Source organism: Aethalodelphis obliquidens, unplaced genomic scaffold, assembly GCF_003676395.1.
Source record: "Aethalodelphis obliquidens isolate GAN/ISIS:26980383/991018 unplaced genomic scaffold, ASM367639v1 scaffold16, whole genome shotgun sequence".
In the NCBI taxonomy this organism is placed as follows: Eukaryota; Metazoa; Chordata; class Mammalia; order Artiodactyla; family Delphinidae; genus Aethalodelphis; species Aethalodelphis obliquidens.
Window position 1 is genome coordinate 18,594,770 of NW_020837960.1, and position 22,802 is coordinate 18,617,571.

Here is a 22,802-nt window from a genome sequence, read left to right on the forward strand (position 1 = left end):
TGTAATTGCTTTAAAGAGAATCAGCTATGCATATGCATACGTCCCCATATCCCCTCCCTCTTGCGGCTCCCTCCCACCCTCCCTATCCCACCCCTCTAGGGGGTCACCAAGCACGGAGCTGATCTCCCAGCGCAGTGCAGCTGCTTCCCACTAGCTAGCTACTTTACTTTGGTAGTGTATGTATGTCCATGCCACTTCTAATCGTAGCAAATGTAAATAAACCAGGCCATGGAATCTTAGGAAAAAACCACATCCCAAAGGAGAAATTTACACGGGAAAAGAAGATACTGCGGAAGAGGCAGATTCGCTAGTTCCCAGCCCCAGTCGTATTTACTTTAATATAAAAGCTCCCATTCTGTGTGGCTCCTCATTGCTACAGGGGGTAACCCTTAGGGGGATTTTTTTTTTCCGTGAGTTTTAGCACACTCGTCAGTTAGATGCTGATGTTAACAGCTAACAAACCTATATCAGGTCTTTACGACGCACCAAGCCCTCTTCTAAGTGCATTACTAGTAGTTCACGAAATCGTTAAAACCACCCCTTGAGGTCAGTAGCACTAAAATCTCCACTGACAGGGAAAATGAGGCCCCCGGAGGGTAAGTAACCCACCTGTGGTCCCACAGTGAGGAGATGGTGGGTCACGGCTTCAATACTAGGCTTTGTATAAAGAACGGGGCTTATTTCTATGACTGCAGAAGGAGAGGAAGCAGCTCAGACCACAGCAGTGGAATATGGGCCAATCTACGGGGACGTCTAGACGTGGGGTCCGTGTACTGGTCTAACCCTAGGCCACACCTTCCCATATTTTCTGAGGCGGTTCCAGCCCCGCGTTGGGTCTGGCCTGGCCTATTTAAATCTCTGAGCTAGCTCTTCCAGGATTTCAATTAGTTTTTCCTCTTCAGCCGGTGAGGACGATGTTCTAGCAAAAGGCAAATGTGTGGGCACTGGTTTCCGGTCTAAAAGCGAGAGGGAAGAACAAAGGTGTGAGCAGCGAGGCGGCGTGGACGAGCCTCTGCCCGCCACTCGGGCCCCGGGTCAGTCACGTCACGGACATCTGCCGGGGCGGGGCCCACACCGGACAGAGTTAGATGCCACCCCTGCCTTCAAGGGTCCCCACAGACGATGAGGTGCTACAGAAGGGAGACCGAGTTGGGGAGGACAGGTGTCGGGCTGGGTTTTGAGGGACTCCAGCGGGCTGGGGGGAGGGTCCTCAGGCATGGGTGCCGGCGGGGGTGGGGTTTGGGCTTGGGGAGTGTGGAGTGTTTGAGAACCGGAGAAGGTACGGCCACGCCCCCAGCCACCACAGGGTCACCAAAGCTCCATCATGGCTCAGGCGGCCACATCCGTGGTGGGGAAAGAGGCAGAAGGCCCCGGCCTCCAGCATCCGCCCTCAGCATGCCTCCTCTCAGACTGCCCGTCGGGATGCTGCCCAGGTTGGGAGCAAACCCGCAACAGATAACTGCCCCCGGAAGCAGAAAGAAGAGACTCATTCCCTTTGCACTGCTGCTTGCAGCTCCCATCCCCGGGTCTTCGGAGAGGGAGCGTTCATCTCCGCGGTGCCCACAGGGCCCGGCCTCTCCCAAGACTCAGGACAAGGATGACAACCCGAGGATTTCATCCTCAAGGGACCCACTGAGTTCAGAAAGGTGGATGGAAAAAGCGGGTGGTGCGAAGTCAGAGGGGAGGCCCTTCACAAAGCGCCCCGACAGGCGAAGGAGCCGCCCTGCCAAGGAAGGCCGGGCACAATCACGGGGAAGGGGAACAGTCCCTCCCAGACCCGAGCTGCACAGAGAGGAGGGTCGGCGGCGCCTTCACACCCAGGGAGGAAGTCACCTTGGAAGAAGCGGCCGCTGGGCTGCACGGCGGCAGTCGGGGTGAGGGCCAGCCACAGCACGGTGTCCGCGCCCTGGGCCTCAGAGCGCAGCCTGGCCCCCAGCCTGGCGTGGAACCCGGGCATCGACAACCGCACACCTGCAGGGGCGGGGGGGTGGGCACGGACAGGGAGGTGAGGACAGCATCCTCAAGCCAGGACGCTGCCCGCGCTTGGCTTCTTCCAATGACAAAATAACAACGATAAAATGGAATGGGACCACGGACTGCCCTCTTTCCACTTGAACACAGCATTCCTCCAGGCTGTCCAGATTTCACACAGCCTTGTCACAAAGCCCCTGAGGTGTCACCCTGCGGCCTGGGAGGGAAGTGCTGCTCACCAGAGCCCCGAGTGTGTTGGGTCCCGTGTCCCCTGGGCCCCGGGCGCCCAGACCAGCCCGTCCCCTGGGAGCAAAATCTCCAGCACCTCCCCACTTTCTATCCTAAGAAAGGAGGGTCACGCTGCAGCTGAGAGGGGATCAGACTCCCGCTTCCTGGGTGAACCATCTCTCGCCAAGGATTCTGACCTCTCTGAGGATCCTGGCTAATGGCTCCTCGGGCTGCACTACTGTTTCCTGCTTTTTAGGGAGGAGTGTAGTAAGAAGGGGAGGAACTTCTTCATTCCTCTGCCAAAGCTCCTCTAACTCGTCCTCCCCCTGCCCCCCACACCCGGCTACACAGAGGTTCCCCTCCTGGTGTCACCTCCCCAGGGCCCCCGTCCTCACCACTGGAGGCCCAGCCCCGCCGCCCACAGACCTCGGGGAACACACTGTCCCAACAGTGAGCACGCTGGGAAACAAAACTGTTCTCTCGTGAAGCCAAGGAAAGAAAAGGAGGCAGAGAAAACAACGTCTGAAAGCCGTAATGAGATCAGAGGATTTCAGAGAGAGAAAGGATCATCTAATCTAAGGCCCTCAGTTCTTATATTAAAAGTAATTTTTTTTTCTTTTCATAGAAACAGTACTTGCTAATTGTGGAAAAATTAGGAAATACTGATGAGCAAAGAGAAGGAATTTGAATCCTCTGTCACAGCACTCGGGGAGGACAAGTGTCCCCGGCCTCAGGCCCTGCCCAGCCCTCCCTCGGGCTTCTGTGTCCCCAGACAGGCCATCTGCACCCGAGAGGCCCAGTCGTTGCCCTGTGACCTGTGGACAATAGAGGGCAAACTGCACCTTGACCCCGATGGTGGATCCAGGGGGTGGGCTTGGAGCACAGATTTTGCAAGCACACAGGTTGACACGAGGACTGTCAGGGTGATGTCCTTGGGAGGATGACAGGCTGGCTGCCCTCCACGGCCTGACGGAGCTACCTGGTCAGGCAGGGCTGGGCATGTCTCCCATCCAGAAGCGACAAGAAGAAGCCACCCCCTCGCAACACCCCTGGCCTGAGTCCCTCCTGGTGTGCCTGGCTGAGGACACCCCCTCTGCATGTAAAACAGGAGGCTGCCAGACGTCCTCAGATCCGTGCCCCAGAGGGCGGGTCCGCGCCAGCTCCATGGGATGCTGCGTGGCACCAACATACGCCTTCTTCCACGGGGATATGGGCGTAGCAAAAATAAGACCCTAAGGCAGTACAGTTTGGGGGACTGATACATTCACTTAATGGTACAGTGCAGTTTTCCTTTCCCATAGACATTTCTCCCCAGCAGTTTTCAGGGCTGAACACATTTCTTGTACAGGTGCTCCATAATTTATTAACTCACTCTCCTAGCACGAGTGCTGTGATGAGGAACCTCATTTTCCACATCTCTCATTATTTCTTAGGATGAATTCCAAGGATGTATATACAAACGTTAAGGCTTCTGCTCAACCGGCTTTCAGAAAGGACGACAGCACGTGTACGAGAGAGCCTGCTTCCCACGACACTGTGGCCGGGCCCAGCCGGCCCATCCTGGCCCCCCCGTGCCTCAGTTTCCCCATCTGGAAATGGGCATGATGCTAGTGCCCACCGCAGTGGGGCTGTGAGGACACACGCGTCAGTATCCAGACACGGCTGTGAGCAGCTCTGGGCTCTCAGGTGTCCTGGGGGTGCTCCTGTGCTGCTGTTTTCAGGGGCGGAGGAAAGAGCTACAGAGCCCACGTGATTTACCCGAGGCCACGGAGTTGGGAGGGCCAGATCCCGAGGAGAGCTCTTCTCTCCCTCCCTGCTGCTCCAACGCGCTTCCAGAAAATTCCACTTGTCTCCTTCGTGATTGTTACTGACCTGTGTGCATCACTACTTCTAGGAACCCGGGCGGCGGCGGCGAGGTGGCCTGGCCTATCCCCACGTTCCCAGCGTCTCCCGTTGACTTCCCTCGGTCCCTCTTGCCCCCCTCGGTTCGGTTCGTTCCTCTCCGACACTCAGTGTGCACTGGCTCCGCCCGTCCCGAGGGAGGGGCCCCCAGCCGCACCCCACCCCAGGGCCGCCCCCTCTCTCCGCCAGGCGCGGGGCAGATTAACAGCAGCTCCGCCTGTGAGGACCAGCCTGCCCCTCTCAGTGGAAACGAAGCCGTTCCTAGTCCTCCTGATACTGGTTTTAGGCCAGTCCAGGGCAGAGTCAGTCCTGCGGCCGCCCAAGATACCTTTAGATGAAACGCAGGCGCCGTGGAAATGAAAGACCTACCTGGGGTGTCGACCCAGCCGGGATGCATGCACGAGAAGTGGATGGTCGGGTGCGCTCGGGCCCACTGCTCCGTCAGGACCACCTGCTGCCTCTGCACGGGGTGGGTGGGGGGCGAGGATGAACAAACGGGAGGGGGGCAAGGGGGCCCCTACCCTGCCTCGCCCGCCCCCCATGTCAGATTTCACCTTGCTCTAGAATCGGCTCTCTACCCCACAAGCTCCGGCTACAACCCAGCGCTGCGTCCCGGCCCCTCCGTTTGAGACGCAGACCAGCACCGGAAATGAGGGAACGCCAACGCCGCACGCTGCCCGGGGGCTTCCCCCTCCCCTCCCCCTCCGGAAATGACACCCAGAGAGTCCTCTTTCCTAGTTGCTTGTGTTGCGGTGTTCGTTGCTGGGGCCCGCTCACTGTGTACCCTGGCCACCGCTACCTCAGGCCGGCACTGAGCGGGTGTCTGTGGACTTGTGAAGGAACTCCTGCCTTAGAGTGTAGGACGCGTACTGGGGATGCTTAGAGAACACAGCTGTTGCAAATTCCCTGAAATATCAAGTACCCCCCACTTAAGCCTCAGCTGCAGGGAGACTACTGCCCAATCCCAGGGCACTTTGATTACGTTTTGCAAAGAGCTCCATCTGGGCCTCATTTACGGAGTGAGTGGTTTGTTCCCATGTTCCCTGGAAAAACTGTCAAGAAGTATGGTTCCTTCAATTGTCAGGATTGAGTCATGAGAAGTAATCCACCAGGAGCTGGCCTGGGGCTCGCTGAGGGAAAGCGGGGCAGAGCCAGGGCGCAGGGGGGGCGGTTTCGGACAGAGGCAGACCACACCAACAGGAGGGACAGCTGGTGGGCACTGGCAGCTTCACAAACGACGAGGGAGCCCACCCAAGTAATGAACTGAGGGGCCAGAACTATAAATGTGGAAGGTATATAGCCGGCTTCTAAAAACAGCTGTGATGAGCTGATGAACGACGGCGTGACAACACTTTCTGTTAAGATCCGGCATGAGATCTGGACCCCTGCCCTTTCCTTTCAGAATTGGATGCACATGCCCTTCAAAGGGAGCCCGGAAACCCAGCGTTGTTCCAGGGGCATCTGTCCAGCCAGTGAGCAGGGGCTGCCCAGGGAGAGAGGAGTGACTTCCTGGGTCCATATTCCCTCTGAGCCGTGCCGGGCAAGGAACCCCTGCTGGGCTCCTGCTGTGGCGGCCACCGGCTCTCACCATGCTCTTTGTGGGTCTAAGAAACCAGGGAAGAGAGGTGGCGGCCTTTGTGGCTCTTCCTAGGGGCTAGCTGAAGCCCCCCAGCCCCACCCTGGTCCAGGCAGAGCTGGGCTGGGCCAGGCTCCTGATGGAGAAGAGGGTTCTCTCTCCACTGGGGAACATTCAGGTGCTGCTGGGAATTACTATGGTCCAAATTAACGTGAATCCCAGAATCAGCCTTCCTTGGAAAAGCACCCAGGTGGCAGCCTTGAGAAACTCCCCTCACGTACTTTGTTTTGTGCATAGACCATGGTACCATCGAATGCTGTCCTTTCTGACTGTAGGTCATCGGTATTCAGTTTCTGAACCAACATTCCTCCAGAGGAGACTGTCACCTGCAATAAATATAATGGAGATATGTACAGAAAAGTTCATAATACCCTCCCATCCCTCTTCTCTGTCAAGCAGCGTATTGGTTTCTTGTTGCTACTGCAACAAATGACCACAAACTTAGAGGCTTATAAAGTCGCAGATGAATTCCCCACTGGAAGCTCTGGAATTCAGAAGTCTGAAACGGGTCTTATGGGGCTAAAATCAAGGTGTCAGCAGAGCTGCATTCCTTCTGGCAGTTTCAGGGGGGATCCGTTCCTTCCCTTCTCCAGCTTCTAGAGGCCACTCGCATGCCTTGCTTTGGGGCTGCACCATGCCGACCGCCTCTGCTTCCACTGTCAAGTCTCCCCTGACTCTGGCCCTCTTCTTAGGACCCCTGTGACTACACTGGCCCACCTGGGTAATCCACGATACCCTCCCCATCTCAATACCCTTAACTTAATCACACCTGCAGAGTCCCCTTTGGCCACGTCAAGGTGACATTCACAGGTGCCAGGAACTAGGACCTGGACCTCTCGGATCAGGGGAGGTCATTATTCTGGCCCTCACAGCACAGAGAATGCAGCCTTCCTCCCGACTCCTCTGATTTCCGTCACTGTAACCCATTAGCCTGTCCCCTCCCCATTGAGAGGCAGGTTCTCCAGGAAGTGCACCCACCCACCCACTGCTGACTGCCTTCCCCGGCTCCCCCTGCTCTTCAGAAGCTCCCCTTTCTGAAGGCTTTGCCAACTCCCAGATGACACTGGGGAAGAGCCTACAGTGAGGGCTGGGGCTTTGCACAGCTCTGCCTCCCTTTTGGCAGGGGACTCGTTGGTTGTGTATGGGCAGCAGCCACCCAGCCGCGGCAAGAGGCAGGAGCAGGGAGGGTGGAGGGCCCCTGAGAGTGGGGCAGGGGGGGCAGGATGGACAGCCGGCTCCCAGGAAGTCTCTACTGCCAGAGCGAGCATTCTGGAATCCCAGGCCACGCCTACAAGCCCCTCAAGTACGTGTGTCCTGAGGACAAAGCCGCAGGCTGACCCTCACCTTGACCTGGATCCCTCCCCACTTCACTGGCCCCTCCCTAGACCCACCTGGACGCCGTCTGGGTTGGCACACCGCTGCTGGATCTCAGATTATCCAACAGAAGGCCCATGGACCCAGGGGACAGAATTTGGCTCCCCCTATGGACGTGGACAGCATGGCCCCCTCGGGACAGTTGGGGCAACAAACGTAGGACCACTGATTTCCCATCAGGAGCAAAGTCATTTACTTACAAAACATCCCCAAAGTCAACTCACCACTCTGGGGTCGTGTTCTTTCTCCAAGATGGGGATCAGGGCGGTCGTGAGAACATACACACCTGGGGAGGCACAGAGCATTCATGAGGGGGCATGGGGCCATCTGGTGCCGCGGGACCCCTCCTCTCAGGTGGCCGCGGGGTGGTGGTGAGGTAGCACCGTTTACCCGCTTCCTCCGGGTGAGCGGCAAGGGGCTGCCTGAGCTGCGGTCCCCTCCTCTCAGAGGGTTTCTAGTTGGATCGCTGGAACCAGCCCTGAGTTGCTACTACCCACTATCCTGTCCCTTCTCCAGCCTCATGGTTTCCTTTCCCCAGGATTGGAACAAAGATGCCTTAGAACCTCAGGGACTGAGACAATAAAATGTCCTCACCAGAGGAAGGAAAAAAGCAAACTGCACAACAGTCTGTGATCCCACTTGGCAGAGAAAAAAAATGTATATAGACACATATGTTCATTATGTCTAGAGTGTGCACGGAAAAACATGAACAGGAAATGTGAAATGTAGCAACACTGCTTAGGCCCCAAGGGTGGGATTAAGTAAAGCGTTTGCTTCCTTTGCTGGGCATTTCTGTATGGTTTGAATTTGAATATTTCTACAATGAGCATATAACCTTATGGTTATTTCTGCAATCATAAAAACTGTATGTCTAACATTTGTAACGAAATGAGAAAAATATTGTTGAAGTGTATCTGACATGGAGATATTCACAGTACATGGAATGAGACGTTTACAAAACGGCAGGAGGAACAGAATTCCGTTTTTGTGAGGAAAGATGTGTCAAAATGAAGAAAAAGTATCTGCAAGGATGATACTGTGGTGCACTAAAATGTTCAAAATGCTTATCTCTGAGTGGGCAATTATTATTTCCCTGTTCTTATGCTTATCTGTTTTTTTTTTTCCAAACAATGAACATATATTACCTTGTGTTAACAGGTTGAGGGTCGGGGAATTGAAATGAAAGCCCTGGGCTCTTTTTGGGCCACTCGTCAGAGTTTCTGCCTGCCCAGCTCTGCCCACCACCTTGAGCCCGGCCCTGCACCCAGGCTCACCGGAGCAGCCTGGTGTCACAGCAAGGGCGCTGGGGGGAGCCGGGAGCCTGGATTTGAGTCCTGGCTGGCACCTACCAGCGGTGTGACCACGGGCAGGTCGACAAAGCATTTCAGCCTTGGTTTCTTTACTTGTGAAAGGGAGGCCATAGCTGGACAGCCCACCTCCTAGGATCGCAGGGTTTTGTGGTGAAACGAAAATGTGCACGTAGACTGGAAAGCTCTCTGTGCACATTGGTTGTTGCCATTTTATTTCATTATTATTACTGTTCCTATTATTATTATTAGCAATGCTGAGTTGTGCCCTTGACGCCACACGGCATTCTTGGTGTCTGCACCCCAACCTGTCGCTGAAGTGCCAGCCTCGTTAGTGTGCAGGATTTTTAAAGTCTGGCAAACGCTGGGTCTCTGACAGCTGTTGGCCTCCGTGCAGTGGCCTTGAACACTTTCTTTGCATTCACTGCTGGTGACTTTCTCTGTGATTTAATTTGCGAGAAGTAGAAAGGACTTCTGCCAAAAGCTATCAGCCCCATCAGCCTGCCGTGACGGATTGTCATAAACGACTCCTTGGGGTGAAGGAAATGAAAGCTGGGAGCAGGTTCCACACCACAGGCCTGCACCCCTCCTCCAGAGGCTCCGCTGCTTCCCTCCCAGAAGCCCGGGATGGGCCGAGGGCCGCACTCGCTCACCCCACTGGCCAGGCGCTCCTCCTAGACGGATGAGAGCTGGGGTAGCCCCTCTGCGCCTCTCCCCCGACCCAGGAGACCAGTGACGTGTTTTGTTTTCTGCTTCATCCTCTGCGAGAATATACCCTACCGGTATCAGTTTAGATGCTGACGGAGTCACCGGCAGGAAGACTAGCTGGGCCATTCATCCCTACCAAATACACTCACCTGTGGGGCACAGCCAGGTGGTAGGTGATTTTTTTAAAACTCCTGGAGAAACTGCAGTTTTTAGCAGCAGACCTTCAGGGCCCTTTCTATCATTAAAAAAAAAAAAATCTCCCGCATTCCAAATCCACAAAACGGGCCTCTCCCATCCTGCTCTCTGGGTCCCCCCGCCCCCAGCAGATCTGAGCCATCGTGTGCTTCTGTATGCTTTTTGCCTCCTAGGTCCCCAGCTTTATCATTTCAAAGCACATATATCACTCTTCACACACAGCAAGCATTTCTCCTCCCTGAGAAGGAGACGAAGCCTCTCTCTTTCCAGCCACAAGTGATTTATCGTCCTCCAGCCTCCTAGCCAGCTTTCTGAGGCCTTTCCTGTGTACCCTCAGCATCTTTCCAGGCCAGCAAAGAGAAACACAGGAAGAATCTGCTACATGCCCAGTACAACCTCCCTGTTCCTGCTCCGTTCTGCCTATAAAATTTCTTGCCTTGTACAGTTCTTTGAGGCTCCTATCTATTGCTAGATTGATGTTCCCCAATTTAGGAATCTCTGAATAAAGCCAATAAGATCTTTTAAAAGAATCTGCTAAATTAATAACAGAAAAATATAGTATGTATGTGTATATTTATATATATATATAATTATTATTTTAATTAAAAGAATTGGAATTAAGAGGATCCCAGAGAGGTTCTGTGACTTTTCCAAGTTCCCAGCAAGTCCACGCAGAATGGAAAACATGGCAACTCTCCCTTTTCTTGAGTCCTTCAACCACAGAGTCCCAACCGACTCCGGTGCCAAGGGAGCAGGAATGAATCCCGTTGTCTGCAAGTCACTGCTCCTTTAGGATGAACATGGCACCAGGAGCTCCTTGCCCAGCTCACAGATCCTACCACGGGCCCACTGTTAACACAGGCGCCAATGCCACTCTCCTGCCCCAAAGCCCTTCAACACTCCAGGCGCCCAACCAAATTCAGCAGAAAACTCCTCGACCTGGTGTGGTAGACTTCTTCTGGAGATGTGCCCCATCCCCTCCCCTTAGGGCTGGGCCCTGCATCCTGTAACAACACGTAACCGAGTCATGACCCGGGGCCAGGCACTGTGTTTGAGCCACGCAACCTCGACCCCATGGGCAGAGGAGACTGAGTTAGGGGCGACACCTGAGCCAAGCCGTACCAGTCGAACCCTCCCCGCAAGAGCACGGGCACGGGACCCTTGACTCAGCAGCCGCCATATTTGGCCCATGTGCACGGAAAAGCATCCTGCAGAGACAGGAGGGCTGGGATAGAGTCTGTGGACAAGGGTCCCAGAGAAACAGGAAAAGTTCACCCCGCTTCCTCACGCTCTCCTGTCCTGTCCCTGACGCTCCCAAAGCCCAGCTGTGCCTCTGCCGCTAAGTTCTGTGAACGCTGCCCTTGCCTCCCCCGCAGTAAATCAGTTTTGTTTAGTCGGCTTGAGTGGGTTCCTGTTCCTTGTAACCAGACAATCCCTAAGACACTGGACTTGGCCTTAGCTAGAAAATCCACCAGCTCACCTGTGCTCACCAGCTAATAGGAATATCCTTGGGAAGGTGCAAGCGGAGCGCTGCTGGAAACAGCTACGGTGCCTCCGGGTCATTCCTATCTCAGTACGAACCAGTTTAGTAACTTCCATTCCCCTGAGACTGACTAGCCAAGATCAGGGACATCTGGGGGATTCAGAGCTTTGATGAGGAGAGAAAAAAAAAAGAGAACCTATTTTAGTCTGGGCTCCTGGGGGAGGGCAGGTCTGGGTGTAGGGAAGACACCTTCAGCCACAGGATAATGTGCCCAAGCTGAGTTCTGCTCCCAGTAATAAGGAAAATAACTCATTATCATTATGACTCATTAGTATTTTTAATTTACACAATGCCTTCCTTCCAAGGAACTCATTATGTCGATGGAGGTTCATTACGAGAAAGAGATTTGGGAGTGGAATTTATGTTGGACGTAGTCTTCTAAAATACGGCAACAAGGACCTTTATGACATGGGTACATGACTTGAAGCCAATCTCTCTCTATAAGCTCATTAGGAAGGGATGTTACACTGTAACATCCGGGTAACGCTGAAGGAGAGGTGCGGAGTACTCTTAAAGCACGCCTGAAACCACATTTCCATCCGAATAATAAACTCATGGTGCTCCTGAAATCATACCACATCATGGGTATGATATATTTCAGTAGCATTAAAAGTATTGTTTGATGAGAAAAATCTACTGCAATGTTTACATTTAGCATAGGAGAACTGATTGGAGTTTCTATTAAGAAACCTTCACAGCCAGCTTGAAATAAGGCCACTTTGGTTACTAAGCGGGTGTATTCGGGTATATGCTCCTACCAATTGTACTATCTGCCGGAGAAAATGACTGTCCCTCTACCCCTGGCAGGTTACTGGTGTAGATGTTAAAGGAGCAGACAGTTGCGTGATGAATACTATTGGGTACCTCTCCCATTGGTACAATAACACAAACATCCCATAGCGAGCCTAGGGGCCTCACACACTGACTTTACAAATTATATAAAGACCATTTCAAAGATCATATTACCTGGGGAAGCTGGGAGCACAGAGTCCCAGAGAAAATGAGGCATTAAGAGGCATTAGAGTCATCAGTTTCTCGTGGGGTATTTACTCTTGGTTTGGGGTCAGACAGCGGTGAGGATGAGTCAGATCTTTCCCTTTGCCCCCAACCTCAACTTCCCCCGCTTCCAGTTCCACTTGCTAAATGCCAGACCCAGTGATAAATACTAGGGATACTGTGAGAACTCCCTGACTGCAGGGTGTTCACCAGGCATTAACAGGTTATTATGTAATGAACCTACACCCACAGTGAGGTCAGTGCTGTGCAGAAGAGACTGCTCTGAGCACATGGGATGGGGTGGCGGTGGCATCGGGCCTGAGTTAGCAGTGAGGTGACACCTGAGCTAAGATTTAGAGGCGAGAGAGGCAGGACTAAGCTGCAGGGTGCTAGGAGAGGGTAGGGATGGGAGGAGGGTGTCCAGGCGTGGAGCACAGTCTGTGCAAAGAGCCTGGGGGTGAGAGGGCTCACTCAAGGGTGGCTGAAGCTGTGAGCAGCTGGACAGCATTGTTTAAATGTGGGAATGGACACCTGTGAGCTCTACCTGTGAGGTGGGAAGGGTCCACCTGAGAGGAGAGGGGGGAGCTCTGGCACCTGTCTTGGGCTCCAGGTAACCCACAAAGTGAATATGCTATCACTTCCTTGTCCTCCCCAGGCCATCCAAGGTCTGTACCTCAGGGTGCTACAGCTCAACCAGTGTTTCTGGTGGAAGATGACTGCATCACTCCCTGCTGTCACATCCGAGAGGGAGGCTGTTGGTACTACACCTGGGGCACAAGGAAAGAGCCTGCTTTACAGCAGGGAGAGAATGGGCTTATTAAAGGCATGAAGGTGCTTAATTGGGGTTTTGTTTTTAAAATTCCCCAAATGGGTGTGTGGTAGAACTGCTGTGAGTAGCTCTCCTTTAAAAACACCCATGGAATCCCAGCCAGATCAACCCATAAGGTCCTGGGCCCCCGGGCCAGGATGGGGTCGGGCACCTCAATGGCTTCCTGAATTGGGGCCAGTGCTCCTTGGCTGGGAGAACAGGAGGCATGGTCCCCACGGGGCCCCGAGAGAGCTCGCCCCGGCCCGGGCACTGCAGTGGCTCAGACACCACCCCAGAGTGGCGGGCAGGCAGGTGGGGAGGCCCATCGTGGCCCAGGGGCTCAGCTCTGGAAGGTGTTTCTGCCTCATCCAAAGCAGCCTCAATGGCTGGCAGAAAACCAAAGCCAAGGGGCAGAAGATCTCTGACTTTTGGGTTTATCCATTCTGTCCTTAGGAGGGCGGCACAGCCACCGCCCCCCACCCCCCCGCAGTGCAGTTTTAGACCAAGAGCCTCACCCAGGGCTCCAAAGCCGTTCTGGGGGCCGAGGGGTCCTACCTTGTAGCTTCAGGAGCTCCAGACCCCACCAGTCTCCCCTGATGCCTGAAGTCTAGCCTCCTCACCCCCAATCTATCAGTCCTCTGGGTGAAAATGTCTCAAGAATGAGAGGAGTGATGGGCTAGGGCTTGCCCTAGAAGACAGTAAAATGTATGTGAATAATGAGAATAGTGCAGTCGTGACAATAATCACTAGATCGGTGGAACGGACTGGAGCTTGGAAAGAGAAGCAACTTAGTGAGAATTTGGTACACGAGAGAGACAGCATCACAACTCAAAAGAAAGGAAAGATTATGCGATATGTAAGCAGAGCTGTGACACTGTTTATTAAAAAGCATGAGGAGAAAAAGAGAAAGAAAGAGGAGAAAAGGGTCCTTACCGACCTAATATCCAAATAACTTCCAGTGGACGAAAACGCTAAATAAGAGAAAATGTTGTAAGAAAATAAGGGAAAAAAACAAGTATTTAGAGTAACCAGGATTTTTTTTAACCATAAAAACAAATAAATCAGTCTTAATAATAGATATACAGCCTGACTACATAGAAAATTTAAACTTCTGTGTGACCAACCAAAGCACCAAAAACAGAATTAAAAAGTAATTTGCTAAACTGGGGAGGAGGAGGTGTCAGGGAGAAACGCACTTGTGATAAATGTGCCAAAGATGGCTTATAAACCAACAGTTTAAAAGACGATGATCACAATTGAAAAATGGGCAAAGGGCATGAACAGGCAACTCTGCAAAGAAATACAAATGGCCAATAAATAAGCACCATCGCCGAGTTCAATATCACTAGAAACCAAAGCAACGCAAAGAAAAGTAAGAGGCCAGATTTCATCTATCACTTTTGCAAAGGTGGTGGGACCCAGAGCTTGTTGGGATAGGGAGAGATAAGCACTAAGAATGCTGGTGGGAATACAAATTGCTCCAATTTTTCCGGCGGGCAATTTGGTTAATGTATCATGTATTGGGCAATTTGGTCAAAGGTCTCAACAATGGTCACAAACGAGGCGTCTGTAATTTCACTCCTAGGAATCCATCCTAAGGCAATAAGCAAAGATCCACACAAAAATGAATGAACAGAGGTACTCATGGTGGAACCATTTTCAACAGTGAGAAGTTGGAAACAAGCTAAATACCCCACAATAGGGGCGAAACATACTAAACTATGGCACATTCATACAACAGAATATATTCTAAAGAGAAGGAACATTTTACAGGATGTTTAATGGCATGAGAAAACATTTATAACATAATGCTACCTGGAAAAACACAAGACTCAGAATGGTATACACACTGTGGCCCCTCCTCGGAGTAGGGGACACACATAGAAAAAGGCTGGGAAAAACAGACCCATGTTAATGGTGGTTTTATCTTAATGATGGAATTACGGGAGAGTCTTGGCTTCTCTGTGATACTTTTATTTCCCTATTTTCTAAAAGAAGACACATTTGTCTTATGATCAGAAAAAAGCGATCCTGAATAAACACGACCTCCCTACCCTGCCCCCCCCACAAAGTCCTAAGATGGTACCTGCTAAGATGAGCACAGATCCTTGGTTACTGAGCTGTGAGCTGGGACCCAGAAAGGAGTGTAGCCCAAGGGAATGAGAGAGGGGAGATGAAATGTTTGGAGGGAAGGAACAGAGGAGGCTTGAGGAAGGGAACTGGGAATGGTGCAGAATGCGGGATGCTGCTGAAGCCATACTGGTTTTGCTGGGGACCTGATAATACTCCAGCGTCCATTCGTTCCATCGTTTGAAGAGATCAGAGGGGCTTGGGCATCTTGGGGCCAGATTTCAAAACAGGAGAAGGACACCTAAGGGAGCCCTCTGATGTAGCTGGACAGCAGCCCTCTCTCTCTCTCCCTCCTCCTGCATCTTCTTCTCTCCCTGCATCTCAGGGCCTTCTTAGGGGAGAGGTGGTGCAGAGAAAATTCTAGGACAACGATGGGGCCACTGAGGAACGATGGGAAGGCCAATGAGACACTGAGGCTGGCTGATCACCTTTTCTTTTGTGACTACTGCCTGCTTCCCAGTTTTACCCAGAACCAGGTGGGCTCACAGAAATCAGGAACTCTGGCTCCGGTCAAGGGTTCCTCATGGGGTCACCTTCCCTCACCCCAAGACTCTCCTGGACAGCAAGACTGCCATCTCTCTGTCCACAGCCTTTGCGCATTCCACTATCCTCGGAATAGTGGAAGGACTTTCTCCAGCCTCTGCACAGCACAGCATGGAAGGTGCCTCTGCGTTTACTCCTCACCAACTGATGCCTTTTAGCACCTTCTATTATCAGGCGTGAGCAGGGTGACCTGTGCTCTAGGCTGGAGGGAAGACAGTGCCCCTTCTAGGAGCGCACTGATTCAAGGAGGGCACCTCAAGTCAATCATAGCAAATAGTCTGCTTCTTACCAAGAAACAGACTCACTGTGCGGAGAGCTATGATACTTTCCTATCTTTTTGCTTTTTCTTATATATTTTTACATCCAGTAAAATTCTGTGGGGGGGGGGGGCGGGGGTGTGTGCAGCTCTGTGAGCTCTTGCAAATGCATACAATTGGGTAACTCTATGCATTAGATTGTGCTGTGATTCACAACCATTCCGTCACCCCAAATATTCCCTCACAGTCACCTACTACCTTTGTGGTCACACCCTCCTCCCACCCCTAACCACCAGCAACCACCGATCTGTTCTCAGTCCCCATAGCTTTGCCTTTTCCAGAACATCATATAAACAGAATCATACAATGTATCCTTTTGAGTCTGGCTTGACTTTCGCCAATGCATTTAAGATTCAGCCACATTGCTGCAAACATCAATGTTTTGTTCCTTTTTATTGCTGAATAGCATCCCATTGTATGGAAGCACCACAGTTAGCACCACAGTTGAAGGACATCTGGGTTGTTTCCAGTTTGGGGTGATTATGAACAAAAATAAAGCAACTATAAACATTTGTGTAAACATTTGTGTAAACATTTGTGTACACATTTGTGTAAACATTTGTGTACACATTTGTGTACACATTTGTGTACACATTTTTGCGTGAACACGTTATTTCTCTTGGGTAAATAACTTACAACTCCTTCTTTAACCCTCACCTCTAGCCTGTAAAGGTATCATGATCTCCATTTTACAGAACGGGAATGTGAGGCTTGAGGAGGTTTAAGCACTTTGCACACAGTCACGTAGCTGGAGGAACTGGATTACCCACCCAGTAGGTCAGCTCAAAACGGACTGAGCTCCTCGCAAGGGCCAGGCAGTGCGTGCACTCAGTGATTCATGCTCTGTGCCAGAAACCACCTATCAAAGGGTGACTTCTATGGTGCTAAGATAGGGTCACAGAGGGTGCTCTGGGAGCCCAAAGGAGGAGAAGCGCTGGCCAAGCTCCAGGCTGGTGTGCTCCCAGCGAGTCACGGAGGAGAAGTGAAAGTGAACCAGGAAGGGGACGTTCCAGGCACCAGAGCCACAGGAACAAAAGCATGGAGGTATCCTGCTGGTGACAGGTTCCAAAACGAATGGGCTGACTGGCAGAGGATCCATGCTGGGAAACCATGGAAGTATGTCTGGACAGGTGGGGGAGGTACCATAACAAAGGACTTCAGTTCCAGGTGAAGGGATCTGGATGTTACAGCAGTATTAGCTGACATTTCTACAGTGCTTACTATCCCCAGGTACTGTGTCTTTCTGGGAATCCTGAAGGTCTGGGAGCTGGAAGGTTTTAGGAGCCAAATGGCACATAGGTGAAGCTCCGAGTAAGGCTTACTGACACATAAGAATGCCTGGCACCAGACACCTTTAGTGCCTGAGGGCCTGTTTCACCTTGGAAGTACTGTTCTCTGCTTTCCTGGGGTTTGGACCCCAGCTCCCTTCATGGACGGAAAGAGAACTTAACCATGTGGTTACTGACATCGTTTGTGTCTGATTCCCCCACTGGACCAGGAGTCCATATAATTTCTGAATCCTCATCGCTGACCACAGGGTCCAGCTTACAGTGTGTGCTCTTTAAATGTTTATTGAACAAACAAGATATTTTGCTCATTAAATATTTGGGGTTAATAGTTACCACATCAAACTCAGATGACCCATTTCCAAAGACTTAGAATGTAATAAAATAGACCCTTGTCGTAGATTACTGTTTGACAATGTTCACCCTCTCTTCCCCAGTTACCTGGGAGGAGTATGTTTCCCTGACTCTTGATTTTGGGCTCTGTGAAATGACTTGCATTGGTCAGCTGGACGTTAGCAGATCTGAAGCAAGCAGGGGCTTGCAATGTGCTTGCACACTTGGGCTTCTGCTATTGCCACTGGAACACACTCTGGCCAGCCTAATGGTCCAAGGAGGATGCAAGAATTTGGAACATAATGCAGACCCAACTTGCTGCTTAGAGATACCCTACTGAGCTCAGCTGACGTTAGCCCACCCAGCAGACCTGCCTAAGAGTCAACAAGAAATACATGCTTATTTATTGCATGCCTAAGAGATTTGGGGGTTGTTTGTTATGTAGCAAGAGCTGACAGATACAAGCCTATAACAAAAATGGACCAAATATAATTTTGTTATCCTTTATTTAGGAAGGTGAATCACTCAGACTCTGATTTCAAACTACTTCTGGTCCTGTTTCCTTGTTTATGAAATCTATAAAGTTGTTATGAGAACTGAACGAGATTGTCCAAGAAAAACACTTAGTGGAGCCCCTGGCACATGGGAAGTGTTCAGTGTGTGCCATTATTATTACTATTATTATCATCATTATTATTAAGGTGTTTCTGGACCCTGGGTCCCTGCTTTAAACAGCAGTTACCATTGGGTGTGGAGCTATGCCAGTGAGCAGAAAGTCCCAAATAACAGAATGTGAAGGGACAGAACGTGTGCCGTGCACTGATGTAGGCGCGTCCTTCCAAGATGACCTCAACTGAACTCTCCCACCCTCTGCCACAGATCTAAGGCACCACTGCCTGTTTATAACAGTCAATTAACTGATGACACAGCTGTCTCGGAGGAGGTGGATGGCATCCTTGTCTCGTGTGCCGGGGGTGAGAGGGGCTGAGAGGCGGGTGAGAGCTGTGATCGGCGGGTGCTCAGGCTGTGGCCAGCTGCCAGCACAGCACTCAGCGAAGCACTGCGCCCCCAACCCCCCACATCCATCTTCACTCCTCACGGGCTCTGAATGCCACTGAACGCCAACAGGCAAAACAGATATGGTTTGAGAAGACCCGAAACACAGGGGCAAGTACAGCGACCAAACAGCATCTGTCTCATGAGATCACTTCACCTCCACGCTTCGTCTCCCCACAAATCTACCCTGAGGCGGCTCATTTTCGTCCCTAGGAGAGTAAACTATGAAAATCTCTCCATGCTCCACCCATCCCCGCAAAAGGAGAGGGAGAATGATTTCCAACCTTTATCTGATTCATAGACTGTGATGTCTTCACAAAGAGCCACATGCAGCCATGGGGTCTGACAGTATTTCACTAATCCACCACCTCCCGAACTCTTAGGATCTGGTGATAAATTCTGCAAATCCTACTGTGTCCTGTCGTCAGAGTATCAGGAATCTACTGATGTTTGGCTGGGATTGGAAGTATTTCTAGAGGCCAAACGGAATCTTAGAACATAGCAAACAACCTAACCTGTGTTACATAATCAGGCCACGAAAACATGTTTCACATTAGAAAGGCAGCCAGCAGTTTCCTAGGACTCAGACAGAGGTATGGGCTGTTTGCTTGGCTCTGCACCTGCTTCAGAATGACAGTATTTGAACCTCTCTGTATCTCCTCATCTGTAAAGCAGAAGCACGTCAAGCTGCCCTCTCTGTCACGGACTCGCTCCTGTGTATGTTGGACTACGTCTTCCCCTCTGGAGAGGAGGAATAAATATTAAGCATGAGAATTACTATGCTTCTCAGAGAGGTTGGCAAGATCAATAAAATGTTTCTAACACAGGTAGGAAATGAAAATGAGAGATATCAAGGTGCTTAGAAGCAGACCGGATCCAAAACAAAAGTACAACATAATCAGCTGTATAATCAAAGAGGCAAAAGCAAAACCAAACAATAATAAATAATAAAATAAAATTTTTAAAAAAGGGAATTCCCTGGTCGTCCAGTGGTTAGGACTCTGCGCTTTCACTGCGGTGGCCTGGGTTCAGTCCCTGGTGGGGGTACTGAGATCCAGCAAGTCTTGCAGCGTGGCAAAAAAAAAAAAAAAAAAAAAAAGGCAGTTCCCTGAGAGTCTATCAGATCTGCCCCACATTCTCAATCAAGGCAGATTCCCAGGAGGCCCTCTAAGCAGTGTCCCCAGCCCTGGGCCATGCTTCTCCTGGCATGGCTGGTCACTCCCCTCCCAGCCTCCCTTTAGCACTTATCTCACGATAACGCAGGGATGGGTCTGAGGGAGGAGATGCTGGGGGCTGGTAGAACTCATCTTGGTTATGAACATGGGCTCTGGAGGCAGACAGACTTGGGTTCAAATTCTGGCTCCTCCACTTGACCTTGGGCAAGTTATGCAAGCTCTCTCAGTCTAGTGTTTTCATCTGTAATGTACAGGCAGGAATACTTCCATCATAGGGTGGTCACGTGGGTTCAGTGCCATATATACGTACGCCACCCACGAGTGCCCAGCATGCAGCGCACACCCAGTAGAATTTAGCTGGGTGGTGGATGGGCAGGTGGGGAAGCAGCAGAGCAGGCTTCATCCTGTGCAACCCCACAGGGCCCTGCACTTTTTGAATACAGGGGCCCCCATTTTTGTTTGGCACTGGGCCCCGCAAATCACAAAGCTGGTCCTGGAGAGCAGCCACCTGGGAGGCCAGCTGCTAGGACCCTAGGAGTCCTCGCCATCCAGGAGAGTTAGAAGGCAAACCCTGGCATGACCCCCCATGTGCGTACTTTTGGTACTTTGGGCAAGGATACCACATTTGGAACAAAGCGAACGTTGGGAATATTTTGTACTAAACCTGCAGCGTTTCATAGCAAGCTCCCAGGGATTTGTTTAAGAAGAAATAAATGCAACCTCAGTGCCAGGGAGAAAGGTTCTTCCCCACTCCAGATGCTCTCTTTCTCCTGGAGGGAGAACAATGGACATCCTCCCTCAGCCCCTTCCTCTCTCCATTGCGAGGACGGGACCACTTAAAAACTGGAGTAAATTTAGGGGCAGTAATCTGGGCTTGCTGAGCTCTGCTCCCCACGTCTTCCTCTTCCTGGGAGGGGTTGGTGGTGTCTGTCTGAGGCCAGCCAGATGCAACAAAGCAAGTGAGGCTGGCTAACTCGGGGGTTTAGCATTAAGGAAGCCACTTGGCTCTCACGTGAGCCATGCCCTTCAACCAGCCTTATCCGTAACAACAGTGATTTGGGGCTTTCATCCACTGTCTTAATCCTCAAATTGTTCAGTTCTTGGTTGGGAAGAGGGTTACTATTTAATGGACACCTTCAACGACAAACACAGGAACCCCCGCCATTCATCTTGTGACTTAGGATGAATTAAAATGCCTTATTAAGGGGCTTCCCTGGTGGCGCAGTGGTTGAGGGTCCGCCTGCCAATGCAGGGGACACGGGTTCGTGCCCCAGTCCGGGAGGATCCCACATGCCACGGAGCGGCTGGGCCTGTGAGCCATGGCCACTAAGCCTGCATGTCCGGAGCCTGTGCTCCGCAGCGGGAGAGGCCACAACAGTGAGAGGCCCGCGTACCGCAAAAAATAAATTAAATAAACAAATAAATAAAAACTAAAATGCCTTATTAAAAGCTTCACTTCCTATGAGGAAATGGTATAGTCACTGGGGAGAATCTTAGATTCATTGCATCTCCGAGTTGAAAGGCACCGAAATAGTCTACGGTTGGTCCCTGACTTATGATGGTTTGAATTATGATTTTTTGACTCATGACGGTGTGAAAGCGATACACATTAGGTAGAAATCGCACTTCAAATTTTGGATTTTGAACCTTTCCCGGGGTGGTGATATGCGGTATGATGCTCTCTCGGGATGCAGGGCAGCGAGCTGCAGCTTCCAGTCAGCCAGGTGATCACAATAATGAGCAACGCTCACACTTACAGCCATTCTAGAGCCAGACAACCGTTCTGTTTTTCACTTTCAGTATAGTATTCAATAAATTACATGACATATTCAATACTTCATTATAAATTAGGCTTTGTGTTAGATGATCTTGTCCAACTGTAGGTTAATGTAAGTGTTCTGAGCATGTTTAAGGTAGGCTGGGCTAAGCTACGATATTCGGTAGGTTAGGTGGATTAAATGCATTTTCAATTTACTATATGATCAACTTATGATGGGTTGGCTGGGACCTAACCCCAATATAAGCTGAGGATCTGTACTCCAGACCCCTTGGTCTGAGATGGAGAAAATCCAAAGAGGTTAAAATCCCGGTACCTTGGTTTTCAGACTTTAGTGTGCATCAGAATCATCCGGAGGGCTTGTTAAAACACAGACTTCTCAGCCCCATCCTAGTTTTGGATTTAGTAGAGCTGGGGGTGAAGCCCAAGAATGTGCGTTTCTACCCAGCTGCCCGGTGATGTTGATGCTGCTGGCCCAGGAACCCTACTTTGAGAATCACTGGCCTGGCACAAAATGAGTCGGCCTGTTATTACAGAGCAGGAACCGGAACCCAGGGGTCCTGCATTCCAGGTGAGTGCCCTTCTTGGCCCATCTCCTGGTCTCATGGTTGCACCTTTCTCAGCCCTGGCTGGAAGCTCCCTTGGCTACAGTTTTCATGTCTGCACTTTCTACCTAAGATGACCTTGCCCTTCTCACCAAAGTCATGTCTATAATGAGCCTTGAGCTTCCTAGAAAAAAAAAACTTTAACAATGCTAAGTATTCCTGGCACTAACACATATTATGTAAAACATGAAAAGAGTGTTTTATGAAGAAATAATAATGCAGTGAAGGATAAATTTAAAGTAAATGCAATCACGCCAAGGACCAAGAACCCAAAAAGTAGATCAATGTTTTTCTGATCCTTCTACAGTATCATTTATGTCTACATTTATTTTGCTAAAAGCAAACAAGAAAACTGCTTACACTTACCCAGAGTGTTGGTAGCAAAGTTTTTTTCAAGTCCATCTTCCGTGAGCTCTCTCTTATTGACCATGCAACCTGCATTATTGATCTAGAAAGTACAGTTCCCATTTCAAAATAAAGGAAAATAGGGCCAAAGGACCTGTTCCCAAACCCCACAGTTCCACCACCACCACTGGTCCCACATTCAGGTGACGACAACAGTTCAGCTCAACTGTCCCTTCACTCCAAACCCCGTCCTGGAAAAGGCCATTTGTGCAGCAGCCTCAGCCTCGGGACTGTGCAGAGACCTCCGACGACCAGGGCCTGGCCCGGCAACCTAATTCATGATAAAGTGCCCCAGGAGTTCGTCTAGACCAGCGCTGTCCAATAGAAATATATGATTTTAAGTTTTCTAGAAAGTGACCACATTAAAAAGGTAAAAAGAAACAGGTAAAATTGATTTTAATATTTTATTTAACTCAATATATCCAAAAGAGTATCATTTCAAAATGTAATCAATATAAAAATGTTAGTTTACTCTATTTTTTTTTTTTTTTTTTTTTTTTTTTTTTT

The 22,802-nt window shown here is 50.8% G+C and overlaps 2 protein-coding genes across 12 annotated transcripts in view; one reads left to right on the forward strand and one right to left on the reverse strand.

Moving 5' to 3' along the window:
- WDFY2 (WD repeat and FYVE domain containing 2) overlaps positions 1-3,958 on the forward strand; it is a 183,287-nt gene extending 179,329 nt beyond the window's left edge. For both annotated transcript variants that reach the window (XM_027116392.1, XM_027116394.1), the window contains exon 12: positions 3,633-3,958. In XM_027116392.1, the coding sequence (XP_026972193.1) occupies positions 3,633-3,665 (33 nt within the window). In that variant the 3' untranslated portion in view covers positions 3,666-3,958. The remainder of the gene's footprint in view (positions 1-3,632) is intronic.
- DHRS12 (dehydrogenase/reductase 12) overlaps positions 1-22,802 on the reverse strand; it is a 60,336-nt gene that overhangs the window by 22,071 nt on the left and 15,463 nt on the right. For 5 of the 10 annotated variants that reach the window (XM_027116391.1, XM_027116390.1, XM_027116384.1 and 2 more), the window contains 6 exons: positions 22,257-22,338; positions 7,336-7,397; positions 5,959-6,063; positions 4,471-4,561; positions 1,834-1,971; positions 195-689 (listed from right to left, as the gene is read on the reverse strand). In XM_027116391.1, the coding sequence (XP_026972192.1) occupies positions 529-689; positions 1,834-1,971; positions 4,471-4,561; positions 5,959-6,063; positions 7,336-7,397; positions 22,257-22,338 (639 nt within the window). In that variant the 3' untranslated portion in view covers positions 195-528. Of the gene's footprint in view, positions 1-194; positions 957-1,833; positions 1,972-4,470; positions 4,562-5,958; positions 6,064-7,335; positions 7,398-22,256; positions 22,339-22,802 lie in introns of those variants that run through there. The other 5 variants (XR_003434781.1, XM_027116386.1, XR_003434780.1 and 2 more) reach the window with 4 other exon arrangements.